At 47.7% G+C, this 14,278-nt stretch overlaps 1 protein-coding gene across 5 annotated transcripts in view; it reads left to right on the forward strand.

Annotated features, from left to right (window-relative positions):
- LOC309552235 (receptor-type tyrosine-protein phosphatase kappa-like) overlaps nucleotides 1-14,278 on the forward strand; it is a 247,879-nt gene that overhangs the window by 138,844 nt on the left and 94,757 nt on the right. For all 5 annotated transcript variants that reach the window (XM_082253095.1, XM_082253097.1, XM_082253098.1 and 2 more), the window contains 2 exons: nucleotides 10,901-11,080; nucleotides 11,179-11,358. In XM_082253095.1, coding sequence (XP_082109221.1) covers nucleotides 10,901-11,080; nucleotides 11,179-11,358 — 360 coding nt within the window. The remainder of the gene's footprint in view (nucleotides 1-10,900; nucleotides 11,081-11,178; nucleotides 11,359-14,278) is intronic.

Consider the following 14,278-nt stretch of genomic DNA (forward strand, 5'->3'; position numbering starts at 1 on the left):
TGTAGAGGCCTTCTGATCCCTTGTTGGGAATGCTTGGGCGTATCTGGTAAAATGGTCTGTTACCACAAGGACATTCCCTTGGCCACTCAGATCAGGCTCTAGGCAAAGGAAATCAATGCACACCAGTTCCATGGGTCCCTGGCTTTGCAGATGGCCCATTGGGGCTGCTTGACGTGGCAGAGTCTTCCTTTGTATACATCGGACACAAGAATGACAGTATCCTTCAACTTCGGCCCTCATACAGGGCCAGTAGAACCTGTCTCTGACAAGCTGAAAAGTTCTTTCAGGTCCCAGATGGCCATGATTATCATGAAGAGCAGCCAGAACTCTCTCCCTGTATTTAGCTGGTAAGAACAGTTGCCACTTCTCCTCCAGATCTTCAGATGGGCCTCTTCGGTAGGCCACCCCTTCTCGGATCTGTAACCGGGTCCACTCTCTATGCAACAGACGGGCCCCCTGAGGAGAGTCGGTGAGAAGCAACTCAGGGCGCTGGATCTCCAAGGCTTCCAAAAGAAGTTTTCCCAGAGGGTCTTCCAGCTGCTCCTTCCTCAAGTCCCTTTTGGACAGCCGGGGTAAATCTTCCCCTTCAACCTGGGTCACCCTGCAATAGTATTTGGGTACTCCGACAGCCGAAACCCCAATCTCTTCGGCTCTTGATCCTCCTCTGGATCGAAGTTCAGTTCCCTGATATAGGGCACGCACCCCTTCTGGAGCCAAATGGGTCCATTCTTCATCAGGTTCGTGTGGTGCATGCAACCTTCTGGATAGGGCATCTGCATCCCTGTTCCCGATTCCTGGCCGATACTTCAGGCTGAAGTTGAAGCTAGAGAGGGCAGCCAACCATCTGTGTCCTGTGGCATCCAGCTTGGCTGTAGTCAACAGATAGGTAAGGGGATTATTATCCGTCTTGACAATGAATTCAGCTCCGTACAGGTAATCTTTCAATTTGTCAACCACTGCCCACTTCAAGGCCAAGAATTCAAGTTTGTGGGTAGGATAATTCCTTTCAGCAGGTAGTAGACTCCTGCTCACGTAGGCTACGGGTCGCAGGTGGCCCTCATGTTCCTGGTAGAGTACCCCACCCAGCCCATCTCGGCTGGCATCGACATGTAGTTCATATGGTTTCGTGGGGTCTGCGTAGGCCAACACAGGGGCAGTGGTTAGATTCTTTTTCAACTGAATGAAAGCCCCTTCACATTCTGGGTTCCACTGATCCTGGATGGACTCCTTGGCCTTCCGGGGTCCCATGGTGGACTTCATTGGCTTGACCAGTTCAGGAACGTCATCTTCTTCGTTCTTTAGTAACTCATTGAGGGGTCGGGCAATCTTGGCGAACCCCTCTACAAACCTCCTGTAATAGGAGCAAAAACCCAGGAACGACCGAAGTTCGGTCACATTTGTAGGTCTCGGCCAGGAGGCGACAGCATCCAGCTTGTCCGGGTCGGTGGCCACCCCTTCTTCAGACACGATGTGGCCCAGGTAATGGACCGAGGACTGATAGAATTGGCACTTCTCAGGAGAAAGTTTCAGGCCTTCTTCATGTAGCCTCTTCAGGACCTTTTCCAACCTCTCCTCGTGTTCTTCCAAAGTTCTGCCAAACACGATAACATCATCCAAGTATACCAGTACCTCTATCAAATTCATATCTCCAACGGTCCTTTCCATCAGCCTTTGGAAGGTAGCAGGGGCCCCTGACAACCCCTGAGGCATGCGATTGAACTCAAAGAACCCCACAGGGGTGATGAAGGCTGTCTTCTCCCGATCTTCAGGGTGCATGGGGATCTGATAATACCCACTCTTTAAGTCCATCACACTGAACCACTTCGCCCCTGACAGGCTCTGTAGGGCGTCTTCGATTCGAGGAGTGGTATACTGGTCTGGGATGGTTCTTCTGTTCAGGGTTCGGTAGTCGATACAAAGCCTCAGAGATCCGTTTTTCTTCCGGACTACCACTATCGGAGAAGCATATGGGCTCCTGGATTCTCGAATAACCCCAGTCTTCTTGAGTTCCGCCAGCTGCTGACGTAGATCTTCTAAGTCACCTAAGGGAACTCGCCGGACTCTTTCTCGGAAAGGTTTGTCCTCACTCAGGCGGATCTTATGAGTGGCACTCCTGGCGCATCCCACGTCGAACTCATCCCTAGAAAATATTCCTCGCCATCGAGCAAGTTGTGCCTTGGCCCTCTTCACCCATTCTGGTGGGAGGGCAGCGTTTCCAGAGCAGAGCTCTTCTATAACATCTTCACCCCTTTCCTCCTCTTTAAGATCAGATGGGACAACTGGGGTAGCCGGGTTAACTTGGCCCAACAGCACTCTGGCCGGTACCTTCACCGGTGTAGTAGAGGTGTTTCTGACACTCACTAAAACCCTTCCATGGTTTTTCTGTAACACCTTCAAAGGGATCACTTCAGGGATTACTTCTATCCCTCTCTCCTCTTCCTGTGGACCTGATTCAAAGATGATAAAAGGGCCCGGCTGTTTCCATGTGAGTTTAACGGAAGCTTTCAGACAAGCCACCTCTCCTGGCTGCAAGACCTTTTCCGTTCTGTCCAACTTCCAGAGTCTTCCAACTCCTTCTGCAGGAGTCTCTTGCTCCAATACTAATCGTTGATAGGCCTGCCGTAGCATGGGGTGAATCCTTGGCGCTGGAGCATCCTGTCCCTGGACCAGTTGTGTCAGGAGGCGCCTTACTAGGTCAGTGTTGGTCCCTACGATGAGAGAGCTTTTGTTGGCCCCTGGCGGACGAGGACAGACCACCGCTAGGGTGTCGAAGGTTTCAGCTTCACCAGCCACTGATGGGTCAAAGGTCAACTTGATTGGCAGATACCCGTCATAGGGAAAACTTTGAGTCCCGATACCCCATATCTCCAGATCTTCCAACTTCTGCAGAGGTAGATGGGTAAGGTGTTTATCATAGAAGTCTCTATACAGAAGAGTCACTTGGGCCCCAGTGTCAAGGAGGGCTCTTGTGTAAATTCCTTCTACCTGGACAGAGACTACAGGGGAAGGCCCGACCAAGTTAGTTGGGAATTCTCTTGAAGTGGCCTTGTTGTCGGATTCAGTTCTCTGCACCCAGGCTCTTTTCTTTTTTTTTCTTCTGGACTTCAGTCCCCTCTGGGCCCAGTGTGCATTGATTTTCCTTCTCTCAGTAGCCTGGAGTATAGAACTAGGGGCGTTGTACCTGGATCTGACTCCCTGACTCAGATTCCCTGAATCATTGAGTCTCTTGGATTCCCTTGAAACTGGCGGGCACCCGGTCGACTCCTTCACGGGTGCCCTCTGAAGTTTTTCCGCTGGCTTGCGAGGTTCTGAGGCGACATTTCCTGGGCTGGGACATACTCCTCTAACATGTCCTACTCCCCCACAGTTGAAACAAGTTAGCGATCTCCTAGGTCTCGGTTCCGGGTCTACTCTAAGGTTAGAAGGTTTATCCGGCTTCTCTGACACGTTCCCATCAGGTAGAGTAGATGCCTGACTAGTCAGGATGGACACCATTTCTATCAACTGGGACACCTGGGTCTTTAGGAGTTCAACTTGCGAGTCACTTTCTTTTGCACTTATCACTCTGACACGAGCAGTTGAGTCAAACTGCCGACTCTTCCTTTTCTTGTCCAACATGACCTCTTCTTCTCTGACCATTCGGATCAGGTCAGGGTATTCCAGAATGCCACCATCTTGGCGAGTTCGCAACAGTATGGCAATGGGATCTAAGGGTTGAGCCCCTCTCAGCACCTGCCGTGCACGAGTCTCATCTACCTTCCGGGGGTCTATCCCTTTCTTTAACAAGATCTGGTGGATGATCTTATCTAGGCGTCTAATAAATTCGGACAACTTCTCTTCCTCTTCTTGTGGTCTAACTGGTAAAGAAGTTCAGCCACGTTCTCCGTCCGACCAAATACATCTTGTAGAATGTCTAGATAATCCTGTGCAGTACAGTTCTTTTTGCTTAGCTTGAGATTACGTACGGCCTCTAGTGCAGGTCCCTTTAAACTTTCTGTGATTCTCTGTTTCTTGTGCTGTTCTGGTACCTCCCACTCTTCCAAAGCCTGAGTGGCGGTATCTAACCACTCTTCAAACCCATCTTCTGTCGAAGGCACAGGCTGTTTCCCAGAGAATGTCCTGAGCTTCCTATATTCAGTCATCAGATAGTTTGGGGAGTCCTTACTACATTTTGCTACGATTTCCCCGAGAACAGCACACAATTCTGAGCTAAAGGTAGACAAAGGTGGTGACTCTGGACTCCCTTCTTGGACACCTTTTTCTTTGCTGGAGACCCCAGGAGTGGTGGATGAGGGACCTTCAGTAAGGACTTCTGGATGTATTAAGAAAAGTTCTGTTTGGTCAGTAGTCTTTACACTGGTTCCCTTAAAGTAATCAGGGACCCCCTTCCTCCACTCACACAATGCATACGTGTGTGGAACGGTGGTGTCTGTCTTTATGTCAGTCACCCAGAATTTCCTGTCTGTGGACAGTGCCCTTAAAACTGGGAGGAGTTTTTCCTCAGTCCAGACCTCTCCCTTGATTTCAACCACCAGGCCATTTTCCACTACGACATTCTCTTCCCTGCACCACTCGGCTGCAGCGGTAGGATCCATTTCTGCGTTGAGGGGGATTCTGTGGCTGAGAGGGTTGTGTTGCAGGACTGTAGATGATCCCGGACGAGCCCCCACGTGTAGCACCACCCCCGCAGGAGCTGCTGATTAGATTATTGGGTCTACGTCCTGCCTAACAACCCACAGAATTGGCTCGAACCCTCCCTAGGCACAACTGACCCAGAATAGGACTGGAATACCAAATGGCTACACAGATTGGAATATAACACTTCAATAAATAATAATGACCTGTTACCTCTTTCCAGCTGCAGTCCTTCTGGGTAATACAAGGTGACCACACACAAGCTTGCTTTTATACAGGAAAGTTATTTACTGTAAATCAAATAAACAGTTTCGATACAGTAAAATATGACTTTGTAAAAGGATATACTAATTAATTAATCAAAGATAAGATAAATACTGTGATATCACTCCTCAAGGGCACATTAATTGTTTCAGGAAATGTCTCAGAGCCTATAGGACCACCATCTTAATCACTATTATACTTTTGGAGATAAGGCTCAGCATTCAGTTAGACACAGTATCAGAATGTCAGACCTATCTGAGTCCGCTGTTTCTTCTCTATATCTTCGCTAGCAACGTTGGTGCACTCGCAATTTGTAATCCACATTGAGGATGGGTGATCAATAGAGAGAATGGCAGCAAACAGTTAGTAATCACCGCGGGGTGTCTGTGCAGGATTGCCGGTAAAACTTCTGTGAGAGATGTACTGGGCCACCTGGTATATTGCCTTCTACTACTCTAAGGCTAATCCTGACTAAAGTTACTTCTTTGATAGATAGAGTCAGTTTTTGGGCAGGTGCCCTCTCACCAACAGGACTGTCTCCCAGGAAGCCTCCGCTGCTGTCTCAGTCTCCGGCCTCTGTCACCAGCCGCGCTAGGTATTTGGGGTGGATGAGTCTGGTCTCTGTAGAACATCGATGGGACCTCCAGGAGGGATCCTCTACTGGAGATGAAACACTGCAACTTAGTCACTTAAGGCCCAGGAGTTTCGGCCTAGCATACAGCATCAGCCCACAGCACTGGCATCCTGCTTGTCTCACTGTGTCTTTCCCAAGAGAGTGAGCCTGGCTCCTCCCTTCCTTTATAAAGCTTCCCCCAGAAGGCTGTGCGGTGAAGCAGTGCATCCTGGTAGTCCAAGAGCACTATGGATGATGAAGTCTCTCAACTTCCTGAAAGGAAAATCACATCACAAGAAATTCCATAATAGCTGCAGTGTGTCGTTTTGGCCACTAGATGGAGCCGAGTTCCTCTCAAATGTCAAACAATCATCTTTCAGGCATATTAAACACCGCTACACAAGGGCTACAGTTTATCTGTGACGCAGCCTTGGACACTACTCCCCTATTAGGGCATGCATCTATGGCAGCGGTAATCCTCAGACGTGTGCTGTGGTTAAAATGTTGGTCAGCTGACCTAGATTCCAAAAAGACCTTGACGAATCTCCCCTTTCAGGGGAATCGTCTATTTGGGGCCACCCTAGATGAAATCATTAAGGATGCCACTGGGGGCAAGAGCACTTTCTTGCCACAGGCTGCTAAAGCTAAGGGACCTCGCAACAAGCGAGGACCTTTCTTTACCGCCCATAAAGGGTTCGTACGCCCGGCTGGAACAAGCGGGAAAGGCAAGACTCCTCCAGGAGGGTTCAAGAAGGGCTGGTCGGACAAACAGAGGACCGACTCAGCCAAACCCGAAGCAAAGGATTACACAGCCTGAAGGTGCGCCCCCACCTGGGTTGACGGTGGGGGGACGTTTTCACCGGTATTCAGGACATTAGATCGAGCATCAACTACTACTACCGGTGCGATTCTTCCCTTCCAACATTTAAGGACTACAGGGAGCGGTAGTCACCGTTCCCTGAATAGATCTTTTCCTTTACCTTTTCCTAAGATTAGTCTCTATTCCCCACAGGAATCGGATCTGGTTGACCAGACAGACCAAGAAGCCTCTAGCCGGGTGACTTCGGTCCCTGAGGTTCAACCCGAAAAGATCACCCTTCCTGATAGGAATCAGGTATCTGATAAATGTGTGGGAACAGAAAACGACCAGACTTTCTCGGATGGTCGAGGCCAGATAGCTCTAGGGACGCCTGGTTCAGATCCAGTCAGCGCCAGTGGTCCTAGAAATTCTAGGCTGGCCTCGCCAAGCCGGCCTGGCCGACTTGGACATGCTAGTCGCAGACGTTCCGTGGAAACTTCGTCTCAAGGAATGTCTGTGGTCTCAAGGACCAATTTACCATCGTGCTTTACAGTCGCTGGTTTTAATGGCTTGGCCATTGAGACCCAAGTACTGAAGGACAGAGGATTGTCAGCTTCAGTCATTCCTACCCTTATTAAAGCAAGGAAAGCGACTTCCAGCAAGGTCTATTATCACACATGGAAGACTTATATTGCGTGGTGCGAATCTTTAGGATTTCCTCCACGTACCTATTCGGTGACTCGAATATTGGCTTTTTTGCAAAAAGGGGTTGAGCAGAAACTAGCCTTGAGCACCATCAAGGGTCAAGTTTCAGCATTAGCAATCTTCTTTCAGAAACCTTTAGCTACCAGGTCCTTGGTGCGGAATTTCATCCAGGGGGTGCGGCACCTGGCTCCAACAGTCCGCGCGCCCTTACCGCCCTGGGATCTTAATTTAGTTTTGTCGGTTCTACAGAAACCTCCCTTTGAAAACATCAGGGAGATTCCCTTGCTTACTTTATCCCAGAAGGTGGCCTTCTTAGTGGCTATCACTTCTGCTCGCAGGGTGTCAGAACTGGCTGCATTATCATGCCAGTCCCCTTACCTAGTGATTCATAGGGATAAGGTAGTACTTCATCCTAAGCCATCCTTTCTTCCTAAGGTGGTTTCAGATTTTCATCTGAATGAAGATATTGTACTACCTTCCTTGTGTCCTCAGCCCAATCATCATCGGGAACATGCGTTGCATTCCTTGGATGTGGTTCGGGCAATCAGAGTATACCTGAAAGCTACGGAATCATTCCGTAAGACGGATTCACTTTTTGTGATCACAGATGGCCCCAGAAAGGGTTTGCCTGCATCTGCCGCGACCATTGCCAGATGGATCAGACAGACGGTGGTACAGGCTTATTCTATTAAGGGTCAGAGCCCTCCGTTCCCTGTTAAGGCGCACTCCACTCGAGCGCTCAGTACTTCCTGGGCCTTTCACCATCAGGCGTCAGTGGTCCAGGTATGTAAGGCGGCCACCTGGTCGTCGGTACATACCTTTACAAAATTCTATAAAATTGATGTGATGGCATCGGCGGATGCCTCATTTGGCCGCAAGGTTTTGCAGGCCGCAATTTGAGGAGACCGGTGGTCTACCTCGAGGGTTTTTTTCTGTTTGAAAATTTTCTTTTTGTTGAATCTCATCATTAAGGATGAGCATTGTAAACTTCTAGTTGGCACCGGTTGGGCCTTCTAGATTGGGATTTGATTTCCATCTTCCCACCCCTCATTTGTGATACTGCTCTGGGACGTCCCGAAGGTGCTGTATCACCGAGGACTACGTCTGTCAATGAGCGATAGAGAAAAATGGATTTTTGTAAAATCTTACCGTAAAATCCTTTTCTCTTAGCTCATTGACAGACGTAGTCCCCGCCCCTCTGTTTTTGAGTTGGGTTGGGTTAAAATCTCTAAAGACTGCTTTTGTGACATAACTGATTTGCTGAGGCGGAGAGAGAGAGGATATACCCTCTGGGACTGCCCCTAGGGTGTGGCCAGAGCATTTTAATTTCCTGTCTAGTCCTGCTCCTGTGGAGGCAACATAACCCAAAGGTGCTGTATCACCGAGGACTACGTCTGTCAATGAGCTAAGAGAAAAGGATTTTACGGTAAGATTTTACAAAAATCAATTTTTGCTTTACTCAAAAAGAAGGCTTAAAGTGAGTATTAATCAACTAGGCCCTGGGTAAACAGCCAAGGCTCAGTTGATATAACACTAAAGAACAGTAAATAACCAGTTATAGTAACGAGTAAATACGCCAATATACACAGTATCTTACAGTAAATGAATAAATCTCTCAGGAAGCTATAAATTGCTAGGGGAAACCTGGGCCAGCCTATAGTACCTGTATCCTAATTAGAGATGAGGTAATCTAGATACCAGTAATGTGTCCCCTTTAAGAGCAATAAGATAGCAATGTTCAGAATGCAAGGCCTTGCTAAGATCTTCACCAGCAGTTGGAGCTCACAAATGATTCCCCAGTGTAGCACAGTGGGAAACAGGCAATGCAAAATAGCTGGTTCTGATCAATAAAAATCCACTAACTGATCCAAATGTAGAGTGTCTGTGTTCAGTGTTCAAGAGAAACTGTAGCAACTCATAACTGGACTCTGAGCAGCTGCTCTCTCACCAATCCTGATGTCCCTCTTATAAGTTCTGGAAGAACAGGCAGCGTCAACTCTCCACGCTGTGAGGTATTGAGATTGCTGTACTCTGCTGATTCAGTGAGTCCCGCTGATTCCACTCATTCAGCGATGCTTCAGGGATGTCTGCAACGTAGCGAGTGCCATTTGTTTCGCATGGGCTGAGTCTGCAGACAGCTGGGTGGCATGCAGTAGGCCGCAGTCCTCTCTCTCTGCGCCAGACCGATGCACACACGATGTATCCTGGAAAGCAAGAGAGTGTGGGCCTGGTCTGCCCTTTATAGTCTCTCCCACAATTATTCCTTTTAGCGAATGACCTGCTGGGAGGTGTAATTCATAAACAGTTCAGCAGTGCAGTGATATTCTTCCAGAAGACTACAGTTCCCACAACGCTATTCTTCCAGTCTCAGGAGTATAATGCATGAAATCCGAGACCAACACTAGGGGAGCACAGAGACAGTCTGAGAGATCAGAGAATAAGTCTGCGGTGTAAGATAATGGTAGTCAGCTCCCGGCTACATCTGTATAAAATATATTGTTTTTCTTTATAAGAAACCTTTACAATAGTCTACAATTGTGCACTGGTCCAAATCATTTGGTGGAGGGGGGTTATGGTGTGGGGTTGTTTTTCAAGGGTTGGGCTTGGCCCCTTAGTTCCAGCGAAGGGAACTCTTAATGCATCAGCATACCAAGACATTTTGGACAATTTCATACTCCCAACTTTGTGGGAACAGTTTGGGGATGGCCCCTTCCTGTTCTAATATGACTGCACACCAGTGCACAAAGCAAGGTCCACAAAGACATGGATGAGCGAGTTTGGGGTGGAGGAACTTGACTGGCCTGCACAGAGTCCTGACCTCAACCTGATAGAAAACCTTTCGGATGAATTAGAGTGGAGACTGCGTGCCAGGCCTTCTTCACCAATGCATTTCGGGAAGAATGGTCAAACATTCCCATAAACACACTCCTAAACCTTGTGGACAGCCTTCCCAGAAGAGTTGAAGCTGTTATAGCTGCAAAGGGTGTGCCAACTCAATATTGAACCCTACGGACTAAGACTGGGATGCCAATAAAGTTCATGTGTGTGTAAAGGCAGGCGTCCCAATACTTTTGGTAACATAGTGTATATAGAGTACACAATGGGGTTGATTTACTAAAGGCGCGTAGTCTGTGCACTTTGCACAGCGCAGTTGCTCCAGAGCTTAGTAAATGAGTAGAAGCTCTGCTGACTTTCATCATCCAATCACGTGCAAGCATAAATTCAATTTTTTTTTATTTTCCTTGCATGTGATTCGGTACTTTTTGCAAAATGAAGCTTTGACTCATTATTTAAAGTTGTTGTAGAGGCTAAAGGTTTTTACCTTCACGCATTCTATGCAACCTCAGTGTGCAGAGTCCTCCCCCCCCCCCCCCCAATACCCACCTTAGCTGATCCAGATCTCCAGTGATATGCTCTCCTGGTTCTCTCCCTCCTGATTGGCTGAGATGCAGCAGCAGGAGCCATTGACTCCTGCTGCTGTCAATCACAGCCAGTGAGGCAGGAGCCATAAAGGGGAGGGGAGTTGAGGCTGAGCCACGCTCTTTGGGGTTGATTTACTAAAGACTGTGAACTTTGCAAAGTGCAGTTGCTCCAGAGCTTAGCAAATGAGCAGAAGCTCTGCTGACTTCCATCACCCAATCATATGCAAGCAAAAATGCATTTTTTTTTATTTTCCTTGCATGTGATTAGGTACTCTTTGCAAAGTGAAGCTTTACCTCATTTAATAAGCTCTGAAGCAACTTCACGTGCAAAGTGCAAAGTCTATTTGCCTTTAGTAAATTAACCCCAATGGACCTCCAATGTCCCCATATGAGGTTTTTCATGAATAATTGTTCATATAACTCATTACATAGTAATAACAATTATTTCTTTTTTCCATGTAGCACAATGTAAAAAGCCAAATATCAAAAATATGGACAAATTGGCTGAAGGCAAGGAGTACTACAATGTAAGTGAGTCTGTAGATGTGAAGTGTAAGGAGGGACATCGGCCATCACATGAGAAGATGACATGTGTGAGAAGTGGAGATGAGTCCAAGTGGGATCCAGCTTCAGAGTGTATCAGTGAGCAAATATCCAACATTCCTTCCCTTTATGAGGCTTTTCTTGAATAAATATTCATATAATTCCTTACCTAATATTAACAATTGTTTTCTATGCAGCACAATGTGAAAAGCCACAAATAACCAATGGAGACACATCAATTACATACAAGGACTTCTACAATGTGAGGGACTCTGTAGAGGTGAAGTGTAAGCAGGGATTTTGGCCATCACATGAGAAGATGACATGTGTGACGAGTGGAGATGAGTCCAAGTGGGATCCAACTTCAGAGTGTATCGGTGAGCAAATATCCAACATTCCTTCCCTTCCTCCAAATTATACACCAAAGTTTCCAGATACAGATAGTACAGTATACAGTGCCATGCAAAATTATTCAGCCCCCTTTAACTTTTCGACCTTTTGCCACATTTCAGGCTTCAAACATAAAGATATAAAACTGTAATTTTTTGTGAAGAATCAACAACAAGTGGGACACAATAATGAAGTGGAACGAAATTTATTGGATATTTCAAACTTTTTTAACAAATAAAAAAACTGAAAAATTGGGCGTGCAAAATTATTCAGCCCCCTTAAGTTAATACTTTGTAGCGCCACCTTTTGCTGCGATTACAGCTGTAAGTCGCTTGGGGTATGTCTCTATCAGTTTTGCACATCGAGAGACTGAAATTTTTACCCATTCCTCCTTGCAAAACAGCTCGAGCTCAGTGAGGTTGGATGGGGAGCGTTTGTGAACAGCAGTTTTCAGTTCTTTCCACAGATTCTCGATTGGATTCAGGTCTGGACTTTGACTTGGCCATTCTAACACCTGGATATGTTTATTTGTGAACCATTCCATTGTAGATTTTGCTTTATGTTTTGGATCATTGTCTTGTTGGAAGACAAATCTCCGTCCCAGTCTCAGGTCTTTTGCAGACTCCATCAGGTTTTCTTCCAGAATGGTCCTGTATTTGGCTCCATCCATCTTCCCATCAATTTTAACCATCTTCCCTGTCCCTGCTGAAGAAAAACAGGCCCAAACCATGATGCTGCCACCACCATGTTTGACAGTGGGGATGGTGTGTTCAGGGTGATGAGCTGTGTTGCTTTTACGCCAAACATAACGTTTTGCATTGTTGCCAAAAAGTTTTCGTAAAGGTTCCTGTGACTAGGAAAGACACTTACAATTGGGTGAGCACTAAGGCTGGCCATACACAGTTTGAATCTTGGCCGGTTCAACAAGAACCAGACAAGATTCTAAATGTTAACCACTTGCCGACCGCCGCACGACTATCTACGTCGGCGGTCAGCCCCTCACAGGCAAAGTGACGTAGGGCTACGTCACTAGCTTGTGAGGGTCTAGGGAGCGAGCGTGCGCCGCCGGAGGCGCGCTCCCGCTCCCGCGTGGTCACGGACCCCCCCCCGCGCGTGTGACCGGATGTCCGTCGGCCACTCTGCGATCGGCGGGGGAGAGGGAGAAAGTCAGGCAGCTTGTGTAAACAAGCTGCCTGTCATTCTCCCCTCTGTATGAGAGCTGATCATATGGATCTACTATGTAGATCCGTTGATCACTCTGCATACAGCTGAAGCCACAGCCAATCACAGTTAGAATCACGCCCCTAGGGACACACACAGCCCCTCCCTCTCAAATAAAGTTTAAGTGTATTTTTACAGTAACAGTGCATATGTATAGCACTGATTACTGTAGAAATGTCACTGGTAACCCCAAAAGTGTCAAAAATGTCAGTCAAGGGTCCGATCTGTCCGCCGCAATGTCGCAGTACCGCAAAAAAAATCGCAGATCGCCGCCATTACGCGTTAAAAAAAAAAACAACAAAAATGACAAAAATCTTTCCCTTAGTTAGTAAACGCAATAACTTTTGCGCAAACCAATCAAAATACGCTTTTTGCAATTTTTTTTTACCAAACATAGGTAGCATAAAACAAATTGGCCGAAAATGTTAAAAAATTTTGATTTTTACATTTTTTTGGGGGGGGAATTTCATATAAAAAAAAGGGAAAAATATTGCTATTTTTGCAAAATTGACGCTATTTTTTTGTTTATAGCGCGTGATCAAAAAATCGCACAGGTGATCAAATACCGCCAAAAGAAAGCTCTGTTTGTGGGAAAAAAAGGACGCCAAATTCGTTTAGGTACAGCGTCGCACGACCGCGAAATTGTCCGTTAAAGTCACGCAGTGCCGAATCGCAAAATACCCCCTGGTCGTTTAGCAGCCAAATCCTCCGGGGCTTAAGTGGTTAATGAACAGGCTGAATGTACCAAAGTTGATCGATTGATCAACCGGAGTGCAACCAGCCTGCCGGATTCTCTTTTGATTATCACTAACGGCCATTAGCAATAATCACTGTCTTCTCCTGGCGGGGATGGCTCCACCAGGAGAAGAAAATTAGGGATTCCCCTGTGTTAAAGAGGGAATCATGGAAATTTCTTTCCTGCAACCGCAGAAATTTGCACCGTGTATTGCCTGCCTTATGCTGATAGGCTGATATAAGCAGTGCTGTATTTTGGCCTAGGCTGACAAGGCCCAGGCCAAGGGCGGCACTTTGCAGGGGGGCAGATAAATAGCCCCCCCCCCCCGTATCATAGACTCTATTAGCCACTGGTTGCTAGAGCCGCCTGGCGTCTAGCAACCGGTGACATCACACCTTCTCCCACCCCTTCTCTCTCCCACCCCCCTCTCCCTCTCTCTCCCACCCCCTCTTCCTCTCTCTCCCACCCCCTCCCCCTCTCTCCCCTCCTCTCCCTCTCTTTCTCTCACCTCTTGCGCTCTCTCTCTCTCTATTCCTCCTCTCTCTCTCCCACCCCCTTTCTCTCTCTCTCTCTCTATTCCCCCTCTCTCACCCCCGCTCCCTCTGTCTCAACCCCCCTTCCACTCTCTCACTTCCCTCCCTCTCTCTCACCCCCTCTCCCTCTCTCATCCCCTCCTCTCTCTCTCATCCCCCCTCTCTCTCACTCTCTCATCCCCCTCTCTCTCTCTCTCATCCCCCCTCCCTCTAATCCCCCTCCTCTCTCTCTTCCCCCTCTCTCTCTCTCTCTGATCTCATCCCCCCTCTCTTTCTCTCTCTCATCCCCTCTCTTTCTTTCTCTCATTCCCCTCCTCTCTCTCTCTCCATCTCCCAACACCCCCTCTCTCTCTCTCTTTCCCTCCCCCTATCACCCTCTCTCTCTCTCTCTTTCTCTCTCTCCCCCCACCTTTTCCC

Source organism: Pelophylax lessonae, assembly GCF_965119305.1.
Source record: "Pelophylax lessonae genome assembly, chromosome: 1".
Lineage (NCBI taxonomy): Eukaryota > Metazoa > Chordata > Amphibia > Anura > Ranidae > Pelophylax > Pelophylax lessonae.